The sequence below is a fragment of the Mesoplodon mirus genome, assembly GCF_964341445.2.
Source record: "Mesoplodon mirus genome assembly, chromosome: 8".
NCBI lineage: Eukaryota > Metazoa > Chordata > Mammalia > Artiodactyla > Ziphiidae > Mesoplodon > Mesoplodon mirus.
This window is the reverse complement of record NC_138984.1, coordinates 26,286,655-26,312,668: the sequence shown is the minus strand read 5'-3', so window position 1 is coordinate 26,312,668 and position 26,014 is coordinate 26,286,655. Positions and strand designations below refer to the sequence as shown.

General features: G+C 35.6%; 1 protein-coding gene across 1 annotated transcript; it reads right to left on the bottom strand.

Annotated features, from left to right (window-relative positions):
- Positions 1-4,836: 4,836 nt before the first annotated feature.
- LOC309809786 (uncharacterized protein) lies at positions 4,837-5,055 on the bottom strand (the record flags this gene model as incomplete). Its single annotated transcript, XM_082631224.1, has 1 exon — positions 4,837-5,055. The coding sequence occupies one exon, from the start codon at positions 5,053-5,055 to the stop codon at positions 4,837-4,839; it is 219 nt and encodes a 72-aa protein (XP_082487350.1).
- Between the last annotated feature and the right edge of the window lie 20,959 nt (positions 5,056-26,014).

Genomic DNA, 26,014 nt, shown 5'->3' with positions numbered 1-26,014 from the left:
ACTATTTTTTTTAGTCTTTATCGAATTTGTTATAATATTGCTTCTGTTTTATGTTTTTTTTTTTTTGCCATAAGGCATGTGGGATCTTAGCTCCCCGATTAGGGATTGAACCCTCACCCCCTGCACTGGAAGACAAAGTCCCAACCACTGGACTGCCAAGGAAATTCCGACTTTATGGTCTTGAGTGGTTAATGATCATTCTATTAATGACTTTAATGAAAATAAAACTGAGTATGTGGAGACATTTTTATCAATGAAAAAACTTTTACCAAATTACTATTTGATATGTATCTTATAAAACACCTGTAATACATTATATATACTCTTTGAAAGTGGAAGTTTTCTAAATCTACTTAAATTGTGCCAAAAATTAGATATTCTTGACATCACGTTTAAACTGTAATGTTGTATATTGTCCAGTAAAAATAGTGTGGATGATAACTTAGGAATTTAGATTCTAATATAACTGAATATTTTGCCTTGAATAAATGACAATCTCTGTTAATCAACCTCACTTAGAAAATAAGAGGATTGTGTTAAAAAAGCATTTACAACCGTGTTACACAAAACTTAGCATGCATTCTTTAGAAAATAAAAAGATAAAAAAGTTTGGAAAATGCCAGTTTAAACTGTTTTGTGTTTTTGTTTTTGTTCAGATAATTTTCCAGAATACTTGATAATCTGTTTTTTTTTTTTAATTATTTATTTTTGGCTGCATTGGGTCTTCGTTGCTGCTTGCGGTCTTTCTCTAGTTGCAGAGAGTGGGGGCTACTCTTCTTTGTGGTACACAGGTTTCTCATTGGGGTGGCTTCTCTTGTTGCGCAGCATGGGCTCTAGTTGCATGGGCTCCAGTAGTTGTGGCACACGGGCTTAGTTGTTCCGTGGCATGTGGGGTCTTCCCGGACCAAGGATCAAACCCTTGTCCCCTGCATTGGCAGGCAGATTCTTAACCACTGCGCCACCAGGGAAGCCCTTGATAATCTCTTTTTTAATATGAATCTGCAAGAGATGAGAGGTGGGTAAATTATGCAGGTATTTCTCCAAATATATTTAATTACAGAACTCAGAGGTTTCCTTTGGAATGGACTAAATGATAACAACATCTCCCTTCAGCTGTCATGGTCTATGCATCAAGGAGGAGGGACTGGTATGTCATCATGTTAAATTAGGGATGCATGTCTTTCTCCTTCTACCCCTTCACTTGTCATCTTTATTAACCTGACAATAATGTCAACACAAAGTACACGTATTTCCATTCCATATCTCGGTAACAAAGGAAATGCAGAGATAGCATGCAGATAGGAACTCAGTGCTCCCTAAGGCTGCCTGGCCCATCAAGCTGTGTGTGTACCTGGATCTGGTTATGACCACCAAATACAAGAGCAAAGTGCTGTCCCCGTGCATGGGGGGTACATGGGCAAGGCAATCACTTACTTTTCTATTTAGATGCCTTGGAATCATATGCAAAATAAAACTGTTAGTGGTTCTCTCTAGAATACAGTGAATCACTGGAACTGAGAAAGAAGACCTGTGTGTTGTTTGTCTATTTTTGTATTTATTTAAATTGTCTTGAAATATACAGAACATAACATTACCATTTTAATCATTTTTAAGTACACAGATCAGTGGCATTAAGTGCATCCACATTGTTGTGTAACCATCGTCACCATCCTTCTCCAGAATTCTTTTCATCTTGCAAAACCAAAATTCTGCACCTGTTAACCAATAACTCATAATTAACCACCGCCCAACCCCCAGCTCCTGACAACCCCCATTCTACTTTGCAGACAGAAGATTTTAATTCAACCCCAGGTACTGCCATTTACTTCATTGCTTAATCTTAGGTGAATATTATGTCTTTGTCTCTGTTTTCTTTAATATAAAATGAGAATAAAAGTGTCTACCCTTAAAAAAGTCTTCTAGGTATAGACAATCAAGTCTTCATGAGCATATCAACTTATCTATCTATCATCTACATACATTTGTAACTATAAAATACATTTATGTATAGGCACACATACACACATACATACGCACATGCACACATATGGTTCTATCAAGTACATAGGTTTATTTAAAATAAACTAAATAGTTGTTGCCCTTGATACAATTCACAGTAGTTTTTTTTTTTTTTTTAATCCTTATTGGAGTGTAGTTGCTTTACAATGCTCAGTAGTTTTTTAACTAAAAAAATTCTGTCAAATTCTGGGAACTCCCTGTAGTCAGGGGCCTAGAAGAAGCAGAAACTATTATTATTTAACAATTTTGTCATTTTCTTAATTAAGATTTTCTCAAATCTAAGAGTTGTAGCCAAGGGTCCTTAAACTGTTTTACCCGTGTATATACTTTGTATTCTTTTTTTACTCTAGGGGGCTCTTAGCTATTAACTTGTGATTTTTTTAAGCTGTGTTTTTGGAGGCTGACACTAGAGGTTTTGAGAATAAAATCTTACGTGATGTCTCAAAATCAGTTATAAACTGCATAATTTAAGACAATTTAACCAGTTTGAGTTTTTATAAAGCACTTGGAAAATAATTCCCTTTTTAAAAATGTACTCTGCTTGCTGAAATCTCTAAGCCCTCATATCCATTAAATGCAATCAGAACAGTCTTGTTCATTTGTGTTTCCAACAGAGCTGCAGAAGACCAAATATTTAGACTTTTGGAAAATTTTCAAGGTCTAGATACTTTCATACATAACTGAAATTGTCATTTACCTACTGGGGTTATATTTATATATATATTTATATTTTTTTAATTTCAGTGTTTTATCAAGATATTTCCCAAATTTGGAGCCTATTACCAAATCAACAGAGAAAATATATGTTACCATAAAATAAATTAGTATATAAGGATGTTTCATCTACAAAAGTGAATAAATATTTCCCTCCACTCCTTTTTTATTATGAATGTAATTGTTAATTTCCTCATACATTTCCACTTATTTTATATTATCTCATATTTACCTTTATGAAATGAAATGGTCAAGTCACTGGAAGTGAAACTGAAACCAAAATTTCACTCTACAGTTTTATTTGGGAGATGGGAAATACTGTTTGTTCTAGTTATTTTATTTTATTTTATTTTTTAAGATTATACTTTGGTTTTAATGGACATTTTGCTCAAAAGCACGTCTTAGTGGCTCAGTGTTAGGGTTACAAACAAAATCCTTAAGTCTGTTACCATATCCCACATCAGTTATTTCACATTAAGTGCGGGTTGTTAAAAAAAAAAATCAGTGCTGTGCTTGCATGGAGCACAAACAAGATAAGCATTTTAATTTAATAACAAAGTTAAACCTAGCACCCTTATAATAAAATAAATACTGTATGTACTAAAGTATTATTTCCATGGGGGAAAATTCCAGTTCACCAACAGTGCAAATGAATAGCAGCATTTTCAAAGTTGAAATTAAATTGTGTAATCACACACCCACCTGCCACAGTGAACATGCCCTCCTGTTGCACCCTTCCCACCCAGGGCAGAAAAGAGCTTCTGCTGAGTCTCTTTTAGATTCCGAATCAGAAAAGCTGCCCTGAATTCTAGGCCAAGGGCTGGGGAGACTTAAGTGCAGGACAAGGAGATCAACATGTTTGAATGGGACCAATTCTTCTTCAGATGGGCCAAGTGCTAACACTTCCAGCCACCCCCAGTGCCTCCCAACCCAAGGGTGCCCGTGGTCACAGGCCTAGCTGGTGTGACCCCGACTTCAGTGTGGGCGTCTGAGTGCAGAGCTCCTTGCAGAGCAGGGGTGGTGGTCTATGTTCCCCACAGCTGACACTGCTTTGCAAACGGAGCATCTAGGCCAACTCAGGATAAAAACATTTGTGATTCTTTTTTTTTTTTTTTACATCTTTATTGGAGTATAATTGCTTTACAATGGTGTGTTAGTTTCTGCTTTATAACAAAGTGAATCAGTTATACATAGACATATGTTCCCATATCTCTTCCCTCTTGAGTCTCCCTCCCTCCCACCCTCCCTATCCCACCCCTCTAGGTGGTCACAAAGCACCGAGCTGATCTCCCTGTGCTATGCGGCTGCTTCCCACTAGCTATCTATTTTACATTTTGTAGTGTATATATGTCCATGCCACTCTCTCGCTTTGTCAACTTACCCTTCCCCCTCCCCATATCCTCAAGTCCATTCTCTAGTAGGTCTGTGTCTTTATTCCTGTCTTACCCCGAGGTTCTTCATGACATTTTTTTTCTCTTAAATTCCATATATATGTGTTAGCGTACGATATTTGTCTCTCTCTTTCTGACTTACTTCACTCTGTATGACAGACTCTAGGTCCATCCACCTGGTTACAAATAACTCGTTTATTTTTATGGCTGAGTAATATCCCATTGTATATATGTGCCACATCTTCTTTATCCATTCATCCGATGATGGACACTTGTGATTCTTAACCCGTTGTGACCAAATGGTTCTTAAACAGGGAATGTCTACATGTTGTCTTACTCTTCTTAATATTTTCAAGCAGTAATGATTATTCCTTTCCAGTGTGGCTTTTACATCACTCACAAAACCATGTTTTCTTTCTCGTGAACACTCCATCTTTACACTGAACCTTGGAGCTTCAGGTCTTACTTTCAATAAGTACAGCCAGATGTAAAGAGAAACACTGAGAAGCAGGCTCAAGTGGCCAAATACTTGCATTACAGTTAGGATAAGATAATGGCTAGATGTCTTTTCTAAATCGTTCAGCATTTACCAACTGTCCAGACCAAAGACCACTTACAAGTAGTAAAGTTCTTATTCCAACTTCACTGACCCACGTGCAGCACGAATTATTCTGTTCCCAAATGCTCATGGGAGGGCTTGATTGCTTGGCCGTCACCGGCGCCAAATGGGCTTGTAGATGCAAAATGCTGAAAGGATCACGGTCACCAGCAGGATGCTGAAAATGGTTCCCATCAACACCAGGTTCTGCCCATGCAGCACCGCGTACTGCCGGCTCCACTCCGGCGGCTCCATGGGGCGCGGGGCCTCCACCTGTCCCAGAAGGAGGCTGCACAGTCTGAGGCAAAGCCACCGCCACACTGGACTCAGCATCTCCCCTGCCCGGCAGTGGAGAGCTACCCCCTAGTTATTTATATCAAAGCTATTTCTGTATATTTAATTTTCTGAAGTCATATAATGTATTACATTTTATCTGTAAAAAATATTGGACTTTTTTGGTAACTTTTTAAATACTAGGAAGAGAGGCTTTTCACAATAGAATACCAAGTCCTACAATAGGTAATTTTAAAGTTTCATGCATGAGTGAGTGGGAGTCATAATTATATCTATCACAAGGTTATCTTCACTAATTGCTTGTTTCTTCATGGACTGAGCATTTTCCTCTTGAACAGATCTACTGAGAGAGAGCAGTGCTTGAACTTGCCATCTTTGTGTATACAGTAGATCTTTAGCCAAGAGTACAGATCAGAATAAGCTAGATTATCAGACAGTAACAAACTATCATGAAATATCAGTAACAAACATAACAAAGTTTTATTCTCACTCAAGTCAGCAGAGGGACTGAACCCATCAAACCCCTCAGGGACCCAGGGTAATGGAAGATCCACCATCTTGAACTTTGTCAGAGGGATAGTAATCTTTAGAGAGTACCAGATTAATAATTATGTGTGCTAATAAGGAAGTAAAATATGCTTCTTCTTTTCCTAACTCATTGACCAGAACTTGTCACATGGGGGTTGCCTTGCTTACTCCTAATCACAAAGGGACAAGGAAATGCAATCCTAACATGAAGTGGAACAGTGAGAAGCCAGAAACAGTGAGTGAACAGCAGTAATGACTGCCTCAGTTTTCATGACCAAGTGCTGAGAAGAGCACAAAGATGTTATATTTCTTTTCCATGTGTGCTCTCTTTCCTTCTGTACCCTGAAGCATGGAGCAGACACTGACAGCTGGTGGGAGAAGAGGCATATGAGGAAAGGACTGTCTGTTGCTTGCCTAGGGGTTTATTTAATCATGCCAGCATTGAGTCACACGGATGATATACCAGAATGAATATGCTACAAGAACACTTTTCTTCATTCCTTTAATATCGGTTATCACAGGCTTCATCTCCATTGACCTTTTCCTCATTCATATTTACAACACAGCCTCCAACTTGTTTGATGATTATCAAATATTATAGGATGCTAAGGAAAATGACAGAATTACTATATGCGAGGGAATGGTTTTACCTTTGTCCACTAAATATGTCTTTTCCCCTGCCTAGTCCAAGGGAAAAGTACCTAAGAAACAGTGTTACGATGACAAATGTTTCCAAATAAAGTAACCATGATTTGTTGAGTTTGCCCATATCTGTGCTGTAAATCCTCCCATTGCAACTGATTTTAACCTACCACCATACTGTCACCGAACATGAGTTGCGAATGGTGGCTCACAATTAATGTGCTTTGGTCAGCTCATAAGAGTCAGGTCCAGCACTGCACTGCATATGTTAAAATTCCTTGATGTAAATTTTAATCAACAAACATATGTTGGATGTCTTCTTCTGTTGTGAAAAGACCTGGGAAACAGGGTTCACAAGAAATGCACATATGATTTTTACTATTAGGACCTTTGTTGGAGGAGGTCATTGAGAGTGTTGACCCTCTAGTTAGACTCAGGCATTCTGAGGCTTTTTACCTCCTCCCATCCTTGGAATGTATGTTCCATTCACTGTTCCCAGGGTCATAGCCTTTTTTAAGGACAGAGCTTTGATAGAACAGTGTGCTGTTGAGATCATCTGAGTAGTATATGTGACTGAACCTAGCTAAGGTCTCTATATAAACTTCTAAGATTCTGGTGGAAAGGTGCAGAGTTCTATACAGTCTTGAGGCTGCCCAAGACAAACCCCACATGTAAGTTCCCTTGCTAATTAGAGCTGCCACCTCTCAATCTGGAATTGTCTGCCTTTTTATTTGGTCTCCTCTTGCCCTCAATGTAGGGGGCCAGTTTGTGCACAAACACACTTATGTGTTTATCAAACATGCAAAACAATTTGTAAGGAGAATACGTATATAGGGCTAAACAATTGTGAATTTAAAGGATTTGTGGCAAATCAAGGAAGCTTACATGAAGAGGCAACTTTGAATCCAGTCTTGAAAGCAGTGGAGTAGATTCATAAGGGGGATGTTGCTATTCATATTAAACATGACAAAGGGAGGAGAAATATAAAGTTATTTTCAGAGATAAAAAGAATTGAGAACTAGCTATTCATAAAATACTTAACAGTGAGTGCTATCTAATAATAACAATAATAGTAAGTAAATAAGACATATCCACTGTAGTGCAGACATTAAACTAAAGAAGAATAAAGATGTGTACTGTCAGAATTGGGAATCCAGTATGGGAAACATTTTTAAGTTCTAATCTAAGAAGATTAAATGAATAATAAGAACATCACTATAGGCTTTTCAAGGGAAAGATACTATGTAAAAATACTATCTAAATATGACTGTACTATTTTGATATTTTATGTAGGATAATTTATTTGAAGGTTGATTTAGGAAACTCCCTATAAAACATGTCCAGATATTTAACTGCTTTGGGGTATATATTTATTATATTGCCCTCTCTTCTTTACATAATCACCTACAAATTTAAGGTACAAATCTATTTATCTCAGTAGATAATCTGGTTACAATCAATAATTTCAGGGAGGAACAACACCAAAAATCTTTATTCATTGAACTGGCATCTTTGTTTCTCTTGTCTTCTTCCCTTCACTGCCAAGGAGCTCAGGGCTAAATTTAGTGTTTAACCATAGTCATCATTTAGTTCAGAATTTCTGATATCATTGTCTCTGCATATTTTTATGAATTTGATCTTCTTTTTACTTACATAAGAACTATGTTGATTACATATATATATATGTTTTTATTTAAAATCTTTAAGGAAAATAATCAAATTATAGAGTGAATCTTTATCTCCCCCCCCCCACACACATGCTGCAAGAAAATAGGGACATTTTATAAATCATTCACTCTTTTATGCCCTCATCAGCTCCAAAATTGGTTAAGGTCTCCAAATTAGTTAAGGAACGTTAGCTTTCAGATCTAGTCTTAAGCATTATAAGATTCAAAGGCAAGGAAAATATTCTTTTATTCCATCTATACCTCTTCAGCTTGTTTTACCTGATACCTGAAATTTATTTAATAGGAAACAACACATGCTTAAAATCATATTTTAAAATGATAGTCAATTTCTTCAAGATAATCAGATGCAAGAGTATTATATATTTTAATCAAGATAAAATGTGGCTTAATTTCCACCAATGATGATTAGTGGGAAGTCCAATATCACTTATTTGGCATGCCTCTCCTTGCTTTCTTGGGGAAATAAAGAAACACAGGGCTTACATAGTTCAAGAATGTGAGCAGGTCTTCTGGTCTTCAGGTATTAAGCAACTTCTTTAGACTCCTTCACTTGGTTCAGACTTGCACATTCCATTTGAAAACAGGTATTTTCCTGACTCCACCAGCCAGCTCCATGCTAAACTCAAGAGAGATTTGCAGTTCTAGAAGCCCCAGCAGTTAGCATGCTATCTCCATACACTTATTTCCATGCCCACATCTTCTTCAGAGATTCAGAATTGAATCACATTCCAATCCCTGCCACTGACTCTCAGTCTCCTGGATCCAATTACCTTCTTCCAAACCAACAACTTTTGTTCTCCAGGGTAATCAGATAAATAATTCGATAGGTTTAACCTTTCAAAGCAAAATTTTCAGTGTTGGTGGTATGGAGGTATGAGGGGAAGTATTATCCCACAGCCAGCTAGAATGCATATTCCATTAGGCGGCTTTTATTTTCCCTGTTTTGTCCAGTATTGTGTCTCCAGCACCAAGGACAGCTCTTGATTAATATCCAAAGGAAGGGGGGGAGAAAGGAGAAGAAAGAATGAAGGAAGAAAGGAAGTATGGGCAAAACTCAGAAACACAAAGGGCGGTATTTTTAAGTATTTATAACAAGGTACAAATTTAATAACTCAGTAGATAATCTGGTTAAAATCAAAATTGAAAAGATCTTCAAAGGTTAGTAGTACAGTAGTTCTCAAGCATGAGAGAAACACTCACCCAGGGGCACATTTGAAAATGGTTATTGGCCTTTTTGGATGGAACAATGACTGGAGGATACTACTGACATTTGATGCCCCAGGGAATAAAGATACACACATGTCACAATGGGTGGGATAGTCCTGAACAACAAAGGCTTGTCCTTCCAAAAATCTAAAAGCATACCCCTTGAGAAATACTTGAGTAATCCCATCCCAATTTAATACTTAAATCCTTTCTACAGTAACACTGTCAAGTGGTCTTCTATCTTATACACTTAGGTGTAAACACTTCTCCTGTTGGAGACCATGCTTGACCAAGACAAAGCTTGTTACTTCCTTTGAGAGTTCTGATTATTAGAATGAGGTACAAGCACAGAATGGAAAGTGTAGAGTCAAATGGAACTGTGTTTAAAAAGCTCCAGCATCTTTCTTTTCCACTTAGATTATCAAGTCACTCAAAGATAGCTTTATATTTCTATCTAAATATTCTTTATTCCTAACTAAGCAATCAATTCTTTCAATTTTTAATAATTTTATTCTATTCTGATCATTCTGTTTTTGTCTTTTCTTAAAACTCTCTAGTTTATCTAAATTACACTTAAAGTGTAGGGCTCTGAATTAACCCAAATATTCCAGGCAAAGCTGGAATCATATATTCCAGATCATTCTATATCACCTGGATAATTATAGGTATTTGAGTTCTTTTAATACATCTTGTTATCACTTTATCAATTTTTTCAGCCCTCCTTTATTCTTTACTCATAGATGTCCTATTGCTAAGCCATATCTCCACAATTCTATGCTTGTAGATTTTGGTTTCTGGACCCAGTTTTATTCTTGTAATTCTTATGTTATTGGATTTCTTTCATTAGTCCAGTCTGTAAAAATTTTCTCTCATTGTCTATTTTCAAGCTATTTCAACATTATTTCATCTCTGAATTTGATGTATATACCTTCAGTCTTTTCAATGAAAAGCCAGATAATTTTTATTATGGCAGTGCCCAGTCAGAGCCATATGAAAAGCCATAGGACTCTTTCAACTGACAAACAATTACTATTTCATCCAAGCATTTCTCTAATGAATTTTCCCATCAAAGACTTATATTAGTCCATCTTGGCTACAAAGATATTATATAGTTTATCAAGTATTCAGCAGGGTTCCCAAAATACCTTTCCCACCATATTTTTCCAGGTCTAACAATTTAACTGTTTTAAAAAAGAGTAGACATTTTGCATTTATTTTTGTGTATGGTGTTAGGTAGTGTTCTAATTTCATTCTTTTACATGTAGCTGTCCAGTGTTCCCAGCACCACTTATTGAAGAGACTTTCTTTTCTCCACTGTATATTCTTACCTCCTTTGTCATAGATTAGGTGACCAGAGATATGTGAGTTTATCTCTGGGCTTTCTATCCTTTTCCATTGATCTATATTTCTGTTTTTGTGACAGTACCATACTGTCTTGATTACTGTGGCTTTGTAGTACAGTCTGAAGTTGGGGAGCCTGATTCCTCCAGATCCACTTTTCTTTCTCAAGATGGCTTTGGTTATTTGGGGTCTTCTGTTTTTCCATACAAATTGTAAAACATTTTGTTCTAATTATGTGAAAAAGGCCATTGGTAATTTGATTGGGACTGCATTGAATCTATAGATTACATTGAGTAGTATAGTCATTTTCACAATATTGATTCTTCCAATCCAAGAACATGGTATATCTCTTCATCTGTTTGTGTCATCTTTGATTTCTTTCATCAGTGTATTATAGTTTTCTAAGTACAGGTCTTTTGTCTCCTTAGCTAGGTTTATTCCTAGGTATTTTATTCTTTTTGTTGCAATGGTAAATTGCAACAAAATTGTTTCCTTAATTTCTCTTTCTGATCTTTTGTTGTCAGTGTAAATGAATGCAAGAGATTTCTGTGCATTAATTTTTGTATCCTGCAACTTTACCAAATTCATTGATTAGCTCTAGTTGTTTTCTGGTGGCATCTTAAGGATTTTCTAAGTATAGTATCATGTCATCTGCAAACAGTGACAGCTTTACTTCTTCTTTTCTGATTTGGGTTCCTTTTATTTCTTTTTCTTCTCTGATTGCTGTGGGTAAAACTTCCAAAACTATATTAAATAATAGTGGTGAGAGTGGGCAACCTTGTCTTGTTCCTGATCTTAGTGGAAATGGTTTCAGGTTTTCACCATTGAGGACAATGTTGGCTGTGGGTTTATCATATATGAGCTTTATTATGTTGAGGTAAGTTCCCTCAATGCCTACTTTCTGGAGGGTTTTTATCATAAATGGGTGTTGAATTTTGTTGAAAGCTTTCTCTGCATCTATTGAGATGATCATATGGTTTTTCTCCTTCAATTTGTTAATATGGTGTATCACATTGATTGATTTATGTATATTGAAGAATTCCTGCATCCCTGAGGTAAATCCCACTTAATCATGGTGTATGATCCTTTTAGTGTGTTGTTGGATTCTGTTTGTTAGTATTTCATTGAGGATTTTTGTATCTATGTTCAGCAGTGATATTTGTCTGTAGTTTTCTTTTTTTGGTGGTATCTTTGTCTGGTTTTGGTATCAGGGTGATGGTAGCCTCATAGAATGAGTTTGGGAGTGTTCTTCCCTCTGAAATTAGAACACTACCTAACAGCATACATAAAAATAAACTCAGAATGTATTAAAGACCTAAATGTAAGACTGGACACCTATAAAACTCTTAGAGGAAAACATAGGAAGAACCCTCTTTGACATAAATCACAGCAAGATCTTTTTTGACCCACCTCCTAGAGTAAGGAAAATAAAAACAAAAATAAACAAATGGGACCTAATTAAACTTAAAAGCTTTTTGCACAGCAAAGGAAACCATAAACAAGATGAAAAGACAACCCACGGAATGGGAGAAAATATTTACAAACAAAGCAACTGACAAAGAATTAATCTCCAAAATATAGAAACAGCTCAGGCAGCTCAATGTCAAAAAAAAAAAAAAAAAACAACTAAACTTAAAATGGGTGGAAAACCTAAATAGACATTTTTCCAAGGAAGACATACAGATGGCCAAGACACATGTGTAAAGATGTTCAACATCACTAATTATTAGAAAAATACAAATCCAAACTACAATGAGGTATCACCTCACACTGGTCAGAATGACCATCACCAAAAAATCTACAAACAATAAATGCTGGAGAGGGTGTGGAGAAAAGGGTACCCTCTTGCACTGTTGGTGGGAATGTAAATTGATACAGCCATTATGGAGAAAAGTATGGAGGTTCTTTAAAAAACTAAAAATAGAACTACCATATGACCCAGCAATACCACTACTGAGAATATACCCAGAGAAAACCATAATTCAGAAAGACACATGTACCCCAATGTTCACTTCAGCTCTATTTACAATAGAAAGGACATGGAAGCAACCTAAATGTCCATCAGCAGATGAATGGATAAAAAAGATGTGGTACATATATAGCATGGAATATTACTCAGCCATAAAAAGGAACAAAATTGCATCATTTGTAGAGATGTGGATGGACCTAGAGTCTGTCATACAGAGTGAAGTAAGTCAGAAAGGGAAAAACAAATATCATATATTAACGCATATATGTGGCAACTAGAAAAATGGTACAGATGAACATATTTGCAGGGCTGGAATAGAGATGCAGATGTAGAGAACGGATGAGTGCACACGGGCAGGGGTGAAGGGGAGGGTGGGATGAACTTGGATATTAGGATTCACATATATACACCACTATGTGTGAAATCTATAGCTAGTGAGAAGCTGCTGTATTGCACAGGGAGCTCAGCTTGGTGTTCTTTGATGACCTAGATCTGGGGTCCCAAATCCCCAGGTCATGGACGGGTACCGGTCCATGGCCTGTTAGGAACCGGGACGCACAACAGAAGGTGAGCGGCAGGTGAGAGAGCAAAGCTTCATCTGTATTTACAACCACTCCCCATTGCTCGCATTACCACCTGAGCTCCACCTCCTGTCAGATCAGTGGAGGCATTAGCTTCTCATAGGAGTGGGAACCCTACTGTGAACTGCACATGTGAGGGATCCAGGTTGCAGCTTCCTTATGAGAATCTAATGCCTGATGATCTGAGGTGGGGCTGAGGTGGTGATGCTAGCACTGGGGAGTGGCTGCAAATACAGATTATCATTAGCAGAGAGGTTTGACTGCACAGAGAATATAGTTAATCAATTGCTTGCAGACTCACAAGCTCAGGGCTCCCACTGATTCTCTGTTATGGTGAGCTGTATAATTATTTCATTATATATTACAAAGTAATAATAATAGAAATAAAGTGCATAATAAATGGAATACACTTGAATCATTTCAAAACCATCACCCTGCCCTGGTCCATTGAAAAATTGTATTTCACAAAACCAGTCCCTGGTGCCAGAAAGTTTGGGGACTGTGAACCTAGATGGGTGGGATGGGGGTGGTGGGAGGGATGTCCAAGAAGGAGGGGATGTATGTATATATATAGTTTATTCACTTCATTGTATGACAGAAACTAACACAACATTGTAAAACAATTATATCCCAATTTTTAAAAAGTAGGCATTAATTTGACCTCTGTTGCATTCTGCTAATTACTGATTACTCACATTGCCATTCACAATAATCCTTTTATTAGGTGAGATAATCTTGCCTAGTATCAAAATCAAGTTCACTAAGTTATAGTTTGTGAAAACGCCTTTTCTGAAATACAAAAGCTGTTTTCTAACTCCAAACATTTTTAGCCTCTCTCAGTATCCTAAATTATCCACTATTATAAAAACTAATTCAGTGATCTTGATTGAAGTTTAGTGGTATCCTAACAACATTAATAGTCTGGACCTAGAAGACAAGTCTGTGTCAGGCAGCCCACTCTTCTTAGGTTCCACCCTCTGATCCTAGGCTTCAGGTCTCCTGTTGCAAGGTAGTTTTGAGATTTATATCCTGAAGAGCTTTCTTTTTAACTAAAAATGTAGCAGCTAAATAGTTAACAAAGAGTCCTTCTTTCTCTGGGTCATCTATTATAAAGCAGTGACTAAAATTACAAATTTTGAAATCACAACACTAGGTTTCTGTCAAACTCTACCATTTACCACCATTTTCTAGCTTTGTAATCCTAGGAAATTCACTTACCCTCACTGGAGTTCAGTTTCTCATCTGCAAAATACAGATAATCATGGTTGTAGTAAGTATGCGATATAATCACGAATGTCAAGTTCATGGCACAGTGGCTATCACTTAAAGCAGTATTACTCTTTTTCATCGACGTTAAATCAAAGATCCCTTTTGTTTTATCTCATTCTTGATTATCTTCTTGCTTTCATCACACAATCAAATATTAATCTTTTAAATATGTTTGACAGCATTTTAATCAAAGGGAGATGATGGGTTTTGTATACTTCTCTATTTTGATAGTGGAGAAAATGTTAGGATCACAAGTAGGACATAATTAGGGATATTTGGTGGGGATCCCCCAAAATGCAGAAAGGCAGCTGAATAAGCATACAGTAGAAACAAAGTAACATTGTCTACTTTTCAATTTTGGTTACATTTGCTTACTCCTTCATTTGTGGAATAGCAAGATTCTTTGTGCATTGATGATTATGGTAATAGAAAAGCTAAATGGGTATGAAGTTCATGAAGGAAAAATGACATCAGAAGCCAATATATTAATTTTCAAATCTTGGCAAAGGGCATTCATTATAATGGCAGCAATGAACTGAATATTTTCAACTGGAGAGTAGTAAGTCAAAATGTTCCTAAGTATGGCCTAGCAAATGACCCTCCTATTTCTATTCCAAGAACATGTGAGTAGAGTTTTCTGAAACATTTTGACTTTTTGAATAAAGTATGTAAGGGGCTGCAGAAATGGAAGAGTGGAACAATAAGACAATATGCAGAAATAGAAGGTCCCTTGAGAACTATTGTGATACAGAACACACTGATGACTTTAGTTACGGAGATTCAGGACCTAAGTAATAAATAAACTAGACTGTCAAGTCTTATCTAGGTAAAAGGGCTGTTTGTGAATAATCCAAGAGGGATTTAAACTCTTAATTTTTTTATTTGCAAATGGAAACATTCTGATCTCTCATAATCTTTCCTCAATATCATGCGGAGGACCATATTAAAATGAGATCCTTTTCACACTGCTCTAACTAAGCCCTATTATGGATGGAGCTTTCTTAAAATTTAATCCTAAAAGATCTATCTATCTATCTATCGTCAGTCTCTTCCTCTCTCTCAACCTATCCATATATATTGGTGAAAAAAATATGTATATACTTAAATCCCTAGCTGATTTTTGTCAGTGTCATATTTGCAGAGAAACTGAGGTTAAGAATAAAGAAAATGATGGAAAATCACTACTGGGATAAATGAGCTATGGATTCTGATTACTTTTATTTAAGAAACAGTAGGGATAATTGTGATTTTTCAATTGGTATCTTTTGGATGATGAAACTTTAATGGGAAGATAAATAATCTGCATGAATCAAGAAAATGGCCTCAGTGTTAATACTGTTCTTTTTGTCTTTGTCTTTTGTGTAATGGGCCATTTGTAATTTTAAAAAAGCTACCTGGGAGGACAAATGTAATAATGTCTTGAACCCCTAGGCAGAAAAGCATCATATAATTACATCTTTAAATATTATTACCACAGTTCTGTCCTAAAATTTTTGTTACTTACAGGTAAATCTTTTTTAGGTGAATCCCCCTGGTTACACTGCTTCTTCTCCTTCTGTCTAGAAGTGTTTTAAATGAGCTGAATATGGTCTCTCAGTGAAACAGTGTGTCTCCCTTTGGGGAGAAGCTGGATTAGGGGCACTTGACCTTTCTTGAGTTGGGTATGAAGAAATTGACAATAAAGTTCTTAAAAGAATTCTGGTTTTAAAGCCTTAGATACCTTTGTCCAGTGAGTTTGTTCCAATGAACATGGTTAAACTCAAGAACCTAAAATGAAGATAATTTCTTTTTGAAATGGATATATTTATAAGAATAGGAGCCAGATGACAGTTGTGGCTTTTAGGAGATAAGCCTGCTTGTTTCTGAAATAAAATATTCATCATTTCAATAAATATTAACTAAATGTACTCTGTAGTAATTACTGGTGACACAATAGCGAGCAAAACTAGGAGGTTATGGTCTAGTAGTAAAGACAGACTTTAATCATATGTAGTATTAGAATCACTTCAAGGAGAAGGAAAAGTACAGTATTATGAGAGTATACAGCAGGCATCCTGATCTCATTGGAAGAGTGGTGGTTTTTAGGGAAGGCTTCCCTGAAGAATACACATATAAATCAATATTATCTCACTCTTTTTAACATAAGTCATTTTGCCATCTAATTATGTTTCTCTTTGTTCTCAAAATACCTTCTAGAATAGGTTAAATAATAAGTGCTTAGTTACAAGACAAGGACAAGCAAAACCACTTTACACTGGAACTCTCCAATCCCCTCTTTAGCTTGCTGAAGAATTAAATGTTATGGTTGAGCATTACAAAGTATCAATATAATTGGCTCAATGAGAAGCAATTAAACTTTAACTCCTAAAGAATGTCATTGGAATTAGTTAGATTGAGTACTGTCTTATTTTCCCTGTTTTCATGTTGTGAGTCCTAGAAAAACTAGCTTTGATATTATTTTCCTCTACTGATTAAAAATGAGGAAGTCAATAAGAGTGTTTTATAAACAGTTCTATGAAACCATGCCCACATAAAAATAAAACAGAAGTGGTCTCGACATTCTTTTTTTTTTTTTTTTTTGCGGTACGCGGGCCTCTCACTGTTGTGGCCTCTCCTGTTGCGGAGCACAGGCTCCGGACGCGCAGGCCCAGCGGCCATGGCTCATGGGCCCAGCCGCTCCATGGTATGTGGGAACTTCCCCGACTAGGGCACGAACCCGTGTCCCCTGAATCAGCAGGTGGATTCTTAACCACTGTGCTACCAGGGAAGCCCTCGACATTCTTATTAGTAGTTTCAGAATGTAGCCAAAGTCTCTTTATAGAGACAGAGGTCATCCTTCAATGCCTATAAAATGACTCTAGAGTAGTAGACTGTATTTCACTCATCCTGGTTGGAAAAGTTTCCATTGCCACTGGTCTGGACTATATTTGTTCTGCAAATAGTGTTGTTCTTTTCTGTTTCTGTCATTCAAAATCTTTTTCATGAGTTCTCTTTTCCATTTTTAAAACACAGGGCAGATGAAGGATGTTATATAAAGTCAAATTCAGTTTTCTAATCTCTGATGGCATCTTCATCCTGTAACTGCTATTCTGGGATTTTGTAGCCATAACACAAATAACAGCAATCAACAGCAGAGTGCAAGATGAGATTAGAATTGCTGTGCCTGATCACCAAACACTGTAGCTTCAGTGGAGCACGTGTTTTGCCTTATGACTGTCCATTTGCAGAAACTGCAAATAACCTTTTAATGTCAGTGTGTAATCAGTGACTTAATTTTGCTTCTTTTTCACTCCAGAGTTGAATCAGAATCCCCAAAATGTCAGTATACTTGAGTTGAAATAGACCACTTCTGCAAAAACTTAAAATGACAGACCCTCCTAGTTCTGTGGGAAAAATTTCAAAATGGTAATTCCAGTTCTGTTGTTTGGGAGTACTTCACATTCATACTGAATTTATAAACAAAGTCCATATTTGTAAATAAAAAATGATAATGAATTAAAAATAGCTAGCCATAATACCTTCCCATCAAATGTTCCCTAAGTCCTAAAAACTAGTTTTTTTCTATTGGCATAAGATACTAAAGTGTAAAACTACCCAAATGTTAAACTGCTTATCAATTCCATGCACTTTCCCCAGAGAGGAAGCCAGGATTAAGTGATTTGCACTAGTTCGCAAAACAATGTAGCAGATGTATATGTATGACTGATTCACTTTGTTATAAAGCAGAAACTAAAAAAAATCCCCAAAAACAAACAAAAAAAAACAATGTAGCAGCAGGTCGGAGAGTATAATTTAGCACTCTTCATTTGTTTAGTTTGACCAGCATAATCAGTTCTACTACCTAGCTGAATTAGATAAGGTTATTTCTGTTGCATTAAAAATACTGTAGTCATATACCACTTTGATGGCCTTCCTAAGGTCAAAAATAATCCCATTAGAATGGATTAGGAATATTAAAATAATTCTTTTGATCTCAAATTTTCCTGTTATCCATAATAATTCTTTCTCCAAATCATTCTATCATTAATTTATTCAATGAATATTTATTAAAAGATATTATATACCAAACACTATACTTGGCTCTGGTCAGATTTATATATCTTTATTTTACAATTCTTATAAATTCAAATTTATTTATACAGTTCTTAATTACACTTATTAAAAAAAGGAAAAACAGAATTTTGGTTAACAGTTTTTAAACCAGTTCTTTTTGGCTCAAGAATTGAGGGATTTCAGGATTCCTCTTCCTACTTTGCCTTCTCTGTCCGTGAAATATCTCTCTTAGTCCCAGAAACTTCCCATCCTACAGCTGAGGGCTATGGACAGACATTACAAATGAACTATGAGATTTTTGTGCATTTGCTCTGAATGAAATGGTATTATGATTTATGGCACTAAAGTAGATGGGAAAAGAGAACAAGAAAGCAATTGGAAATGCCAGTGAATTATTTTTAACTTTTAAAATTTAACAAAATAACTCATTCTCTTGTCTCAACCAGCCCCCATTAAAAAATTATTAGCACAACTCATGATATTTTGACTCTGATCAATTTTGCCTTTTGAAGAAATTAGGAAAATTTTAATGTCAAATTATGAAGTGCATTGTTGACCCTTAGACAGTCAGGTAGAGTTAATCACTTCCATTATGCTCTTTTATGTTTCTTTGTTGGTGAGTTTTTACTGTACACAGTTATAACTGAATCATAAATATTTTCTTTGGAATGTATGCTAATGTATATTTCTTTACTAGACTCAAGCTTTTTGAGAATTATAATTTTGTTTTATTCATCTCTATTTCCAAGCCCTAGTACAATGCTTGCCACATATTAATTTAACCAAATAAATAATTGTGAATTGAATAAAATGAGATAAATTGATTTCAGCTCTCTTTAACACTTTCTTTGGAGATTTCTTTGAAGTTTGAAGAAAACTTCTAATATAAATAGTACACTTGTCAGGTAAATTGTGGCAGTATACCAATTCATGCTAGTAGAGAAGCTTTAGAAACTAATACCATATCCTTGTACATTCTGTGTTACTACCGATGATACCTATGTCCAGCTTCCCTTTCCCCAATAGATCTTTGGGAATAATTATGTAATGTCTAAGTTACTTTGTTTTGAGATAACTTGAAAGCTGAGAGAAAGACCCTCTCTGAATTTTGGGAGAATATTACAAATTATATGGGTTCCTCATATAAAGGTTAGAATCTTCAAAGACTGCGCCAATTAAGTTCCATTTTGTGGTTCATCTTTGCCACAGATCAGGGCTTGGTTCAGATTAGAGGAAGGATATCAAGTAAGAAAACTCAGAATAATATGCTAATAGTTTAGTGATCAGCCTCATCTCTTGTAGCTGCTATTGCATCTGCTGTGACTTTAGTTCTCTTATTTTTGCATTATTCTCCTATGACTAAGCCAGATTTTTCCTTCTTATTTCCCCAGCAATGGGGTTCTAATCTCTAATTATGTACTCAGTTCACTGCTTTGATTCCCTAATAACTGTCTCAGCTCCTCTGGTTCCTGGATCTTTCTTACACTCTTATAAGATCAGGTGTCCTTATAGGAATCTCATTTTTACTGACACCAGATCTACTTCTACTTGGACTAAAAACTCATAATCCTATACTCTGCACAATTCACACGTTTTCTGCCATTATTTACTGCTCATCTTAAATATGAATGATCTCCACCTTGACTATACGATTTCCTTTCCTTATAACTTGACATCCTGATACCCTCCTAAATATGTTACTTCTGACCTCTTCCTTCAGTTGTCTGCTCTCTGGATCTCAGCCACTCCTGGAAAGGTTAGCTCTGCTATTGACCACACTTAATAAACATGCCCTGGTCCTGAAGTTATTCCCAAAATACAACAGGGCTTGGTGCTCCCCTGAGGGGTTTCTAGACACCTAACTCCTCACCACAGTTGCCTTGTATGCAACCTACAAGTAAATGTTTGAACACTGAAGCTCAGAACTCCGCATAGGAAAAGTTCAAGCCCTTGTTCTTTGACTCCTGGCTGGAGTTATATGAATAATGAGAAATCATAGTTTCCTGGAACTTAGAAATGCTAGATTTAGTGTCCAACACAATCTACTTCTAAAGTCTCAGGGAGAATTAATCTTTCAATATTACTTTAGAAAACCATTTGGTATTCAGCTGTTTCCATTTATGATTCCATGCAGTCTGCTAAATAATATGTTTGCCCCTTTGGTTTTTGTGCCTATCAAAAAAATCATAGTTGTTAATGTATACATTTGCTTGGTTATTGTTTGGCCAAGTGTTTTAGTTTTACTTCATTTATTTATTTTTCTCAGAGAAACCCTTAATTATTATTTGTGCTTATCTCTCAAATTTTTTCTCATTTGTTTCTTATTATCCTCAGAATGAACATAGTTTCTAGCAATGAGTTTATCAGAGTCATGGAGAATAGGGCAAAATTCTCTCTTAGCCCATTTCTTTCAACCGTTATTTACCCAGTTGCTTACTGGAAATCATATGTTTTATTTGTCTTGAAATCAATAAAGAGAACATATTAAAGTAGTGAATCATACCCCCCACTGACATTAATGTCCTTCTCTGAAAGCTTGTGAAGCCATTTTGAACATATGCATAAATTCAGACGTTGTGATATAAGAGCTTGGGAAATTAGGCAGGTTTTTTTCTTCAGTTCTGTAAATAACAAGAAAAAGATAAAATGATTTTATCATTAAAAAGCATCCTCTGGTCCAAAACGCTTAAAAGAATAGTTCATTTTCCTGAGTTCAATTGAATAAATTGTTCAATTGATTTCTTTTACAGGGCATTGGTTTCTTATTGAAATTTAGCATTTCAATAAGAATCTACTTTTTGAAGTATGCAATCAAGAAAGTTGGGGCATAGAATACATTCTGATTTAATAAAGCCTGGGAAACACCAAGCAGAGTGAATTTTCTCAAGCATTCATTTTTTTAAATTAAAATCTAATAATATTAAGTATTACTGGAAATTAATTAGGTAATATAAACATACCATTTCAAATACAAGGTCAATCTGTGCATCTTTTTTTCAACTGAGATAAAAATGAGAGCTATTCTATATGCCAAGCCTATATATTGTGTCCTTCTTTCATAACAAGGGAAGAAAGAGGATTATTTCAATAGTGATTCATAAAATAAAATTTATTTAACATTTTTATAGTTATTGGGTTAAATCTTTTATTTAATAAAATTATGGTTAGCATTCATACAGTAGCTCTTGAGCAAATGTTTTTATTTGTTAAAATAAAATGTTTGCAAACCTCTAATTGCTATGTGACATCTGAAAGTCTAGGAACTACCATTTTAGAGAACCATAGGAAAAAGTGAGAGGATCATCATGGATTCATTTGAAATGTTAGAAGGCAAGCATACAGTTATTTATAGTGTTCTTATTTCTCACAAGCAAAACTCCAGCAAAATAAAAGTATTCCTAGCAAAACATTTAAATTGAAAGTATCCTGGCAGATAACGTTTGCATTTGAATTATTTTATTCCTTTTATACTCTCAAAAAGCATTACATTAAGTATTAATGCAACATTTTGCTCCTGTTATTGTTCACTTTCACTTCTGCTAAACATTAACTTCTCAGCTTATACAAGAAATGATGTAGATGGGAAATGGTGTTCAGTGATACAATATAGCCAATCCCAAGTTATCACTTTAGCTCCAAAACACTCTTTATTGTGTAATGCTGGCAACTGAGAAAACTATCACTATCCACATGAAGTTATCATCAATACGCTTCTTTGCTTACCATAGCATGATTCTTTTCTATTATTTCTTTCAAAGATGCAATTGCTGGAGTGGATGTAATTATAATACAAAATAGGAAACATCAGTATAGAAGCACTTTTTTGCTTCTTTTTCTAGTGAAGACAGAAAGTATAATAGAAATAGGCTTTCTAATCAAGATTTGCCTTCCTACAGAACAGGACATTAGTTATGTAAGCGATTTCAATAATAAAAGGCTTACATGCAAAGCTTCGCAGAATAATAATAACAGCAAAAATAATTATGACAACTAGGAGTTTTAGAACTCTAAATTTTCACTTGTCGACCAGTTTTACATACAATAGTTCATTTGACCCTCAGATTGGCTAAAACATCAACACTGCATTTCACCAACCTAGGGTAGCCAGCAGCTCCTTTGAGGTCTTGCCTTGTGTAATGAAAAGAATGTCAGATGATCTGGCTCTGATATCAGCTCTTCATTAGCAGTATTACTTTCAAGAGATTTGTGTTTTTATTAACCTCTTTAAACCTCAGTTTACCAGTGGATGTGAAGTGATAACATAACACTGTCTATTTCCCAACCCAGCATTGGTAGTAGCCTTTCAAATAATGGAAACTGGATATTAATCAATTCATTTTCCCCCAAAATCATCTATTCAGGAACATATTCTTTATGCAAGAATGAGGTAGCGCCAGAGTTGCCATCCTCCCCTTCAATAACAAATATCTATTGCCTATTTTGTGACAACTAGTGGTCTGGTCACTAAGTCAAAAACATTCACTTGGCTGTACACCTGAAACTAACACAACATTATAAATCAACTATACTCCAATAAAAAGTAAAAAAAATCACACACACACACACACACATAAAATACAGCCCCTATATTCAAGGGCTTTTCTTTCATTTCAGTGTATACAAAAATCCAAACAGGTAATTTTAGCATGGTAAGGTAAATTATTTGTGTTATTTATTGAATATTGTATGAACACAAAGGAGAAAGTTTAAATTCATGCTGAGAATTAGGGAAAACTCACTGGAGAGCATAGCACCTTGGCTGGGTCCTGGAAAAGAAATATTTTTCCAGGCAAATGAAGGTGGGAAGACATAATTTATTATGCATCGGGTAAAAGGTAGCCTGAAAGGAGAAGAGTGAATAAAAGGGACCAACACTGCTGAGTACTGTAATATAAATCTTTATTAGTTTTTGTGGATTTTGGTGTAGCTAATATTACAATTAGGAAAAATATTTCCTTTGCTCAGTATGGACTTAGACTTTACCATCTCTATGAATTATTGTGTTGGGGAATTGTTTGTGAATGTGTCATTGATCCAGTAATTACAACCCAGAAGCCTAGGAAAAATGAAGAGAAACTTTTCCACCTCAGACTTAGTGGGAGACTTCAGACACTAAGGGGTCTGGGAGTGCTCAAACCTGTTCAAGAATGTACGTCGAAAGACCTCAACCTCCTACCTCTTGCTCTTCACAGTTTCTCATATGCACACAAACACACAACTTCATATGTCATTTTAGTCTAAGTCACTCAACTCTTAGAAAATGTACTTCTCTATGTTGTTGGAGCTGCAAAATTAAATTGGTTGGAGTTGGTCCATTGTGGATGTTGTGATGCTCTTTCCAGGTCCCCAATCAAAATTATTTCCCCAATCAATGATGTTTCCCAATCTTGTTTCCTCAGCTGCTGGGTGTTCTGTCAGCAGCCAACCCCTGAAGGATCACTTCAGGTTAAGACAGCCACCTTGCTCATGCTAATGTTCCTACCCTGGGAGACTCATCTCCAATGACTAATTGATGCAGGGTCTAAGTATGATGGAGGATTACAGAGGAGTTTTTCCTGGACACTACACCAATGCACCACTCGGGCTCCATAGCTTCCTGTAGAATTGGTAAAGGCTTCAGGCAGGCTTCGCAGATTGACTTCTCCCTCTGCCCACTCCTGCTTCCTTCCCTCTCTCTACAGCACCTCTTCATAAGCATCCTGTGTGTAAAATTCCACCTCTGAGTCTGATTTCCCAGAAACCAACCCATAACAATCCTTTATTAAGACCAAGCCATGTGATTAGAAAGAATTCCTGTGGAAGGGTAGGGGCTTTGTAACAAAGACTTTTCTTTTTTTTCTCTATTAAAATTTAAAGAAAATATTGTCCTCAAAACAGAAGAACAAGACTTGGGGATAATCTAACTTTGTCTTTTGTTCAATTTCCTTGGACTATTGTCATGGTCATATTTAGCTTACCCTTGTGCATAGTTTTTCGTATATTATGGTTATCTTCAGTAACCCCATGGCGTGGTAAATTCTGTTTTACCCAAGCAGCTACAGAAAGTGATTTGAGAAGAAGTAAGAGACTAGGATGGTATTAGTGTAACTTTTAAAATTTCACATATATGCTGAACACTGCCAGAGTAGTAATGAGTCACACCAAAGGGGACTTAGTCCCTGAGTTTCAGGTGTTGACCAAAAGCAAATTAAGAGTTTGACCTAGAGTGAAATTGGAAGGGATGGGATCGGGGGGAGCAAAGCACGTGACCAGGAGAAGCAACAGCCAGGTAGGTGAATCAGGGGTAGAGGGGGCAGATACTCTGTATATGTGGAAAGGAAAAGAGGCTGAAACTTCTGTGATCATTCATTCTACTATATTCCAGACCCTGTGCTAGGGGCTGATAATAGAGCAGTGAATTAAACATACTTGGCCCTTAAAATTTACAAGCATTTCAATATTATTCCTACATAAAGTGGTGATCAATGTTTTGTATTCTGTGGAATATGGAAGTATGAGAATGTCTCCTGATCCCATGTGCTGCAACACATCCACAAAAATACACGATCTCATATGTGTTATATTAGTCTGGAAAAATAATTTATTGCAAATGTAGTTTATCATAATATATATCATTAGATTATGTATATATATTACTATGTTTATTAAAATATATAATCTTATTTTAATTGCTTGCTTTTCAATTAAAAAACAAAGCATTCTACTGTAAAGAAACACAAAATGTAAATAAGCAAAATAAAACAAAAAGGAAACAAGGATAACTACATTATCATAAAATCATTCTCACTTTGTTAGTCGTCTGTAGTATAAAATTAACATAAAATACTATGCGTTTGTATGTGATGTGTTTTGAATCAGCCTATGTGACTAACATTTCATCATTAGTAGTTCATGGACTTCCTTTAGTAATATACCTATAAATGTATTTGTGTAGTTATATATCTGTGCCTTGCTTATGTCTTGCCTAGTTTCACAGTATACATAAAATTATATGCAGAATATACATAATAAAATATTATGTTATAGATTAATTAATATATATTATATTACCACTGATTATATTGCACACTATGTGTTAATTACTGAAGTTTTAATTAAATATTAATTTATATTATATTTATACATATAATTTATTAATTCTTAACCTGTAACTATAGAATCATAAAAGAGAATATGGTCTCTCTAGCAGAGATTTGGAGAATCATAATAATAGTTTTCAATGACAATGTTTCAAAGTATTCAAGTTTGAAGATGATACTATTCCATGTGCATTTAGATCTTTCCCATAACCTTCCAGCTGGTCATTATTTCTTGCTAGAATTTATGAACCGTGTTATGGGACTTAATTAGCCCATTTCACAGTCTGTGCATGACAAACCACTTGCATATTTTTCTCCATCAATGTCCTTTAACTTTCTTATCATTAGTAATATGGCTTGAATTATGTAATCCTCTGGAATTCTGTAAATTCAATAATTTCAAAGAGAAAGACAAAACAGATTACAAAATGATCTCACTAAAACAGAATGAGAACCTTATTCCTATGCACGTGTTTGTTCCAAACAGGAACAAATCACACCAGAACTCTGTTCTCTATTTCTGCAAATGAAGATTTTTCTACTTCTGTCAAAAATAGACAAGTCCAGCAACATGTTTATCCATGTTACTTTTTCTTCACACACTACTGCTATGTATGACAAAGGATTAATAATTTTAGGAGG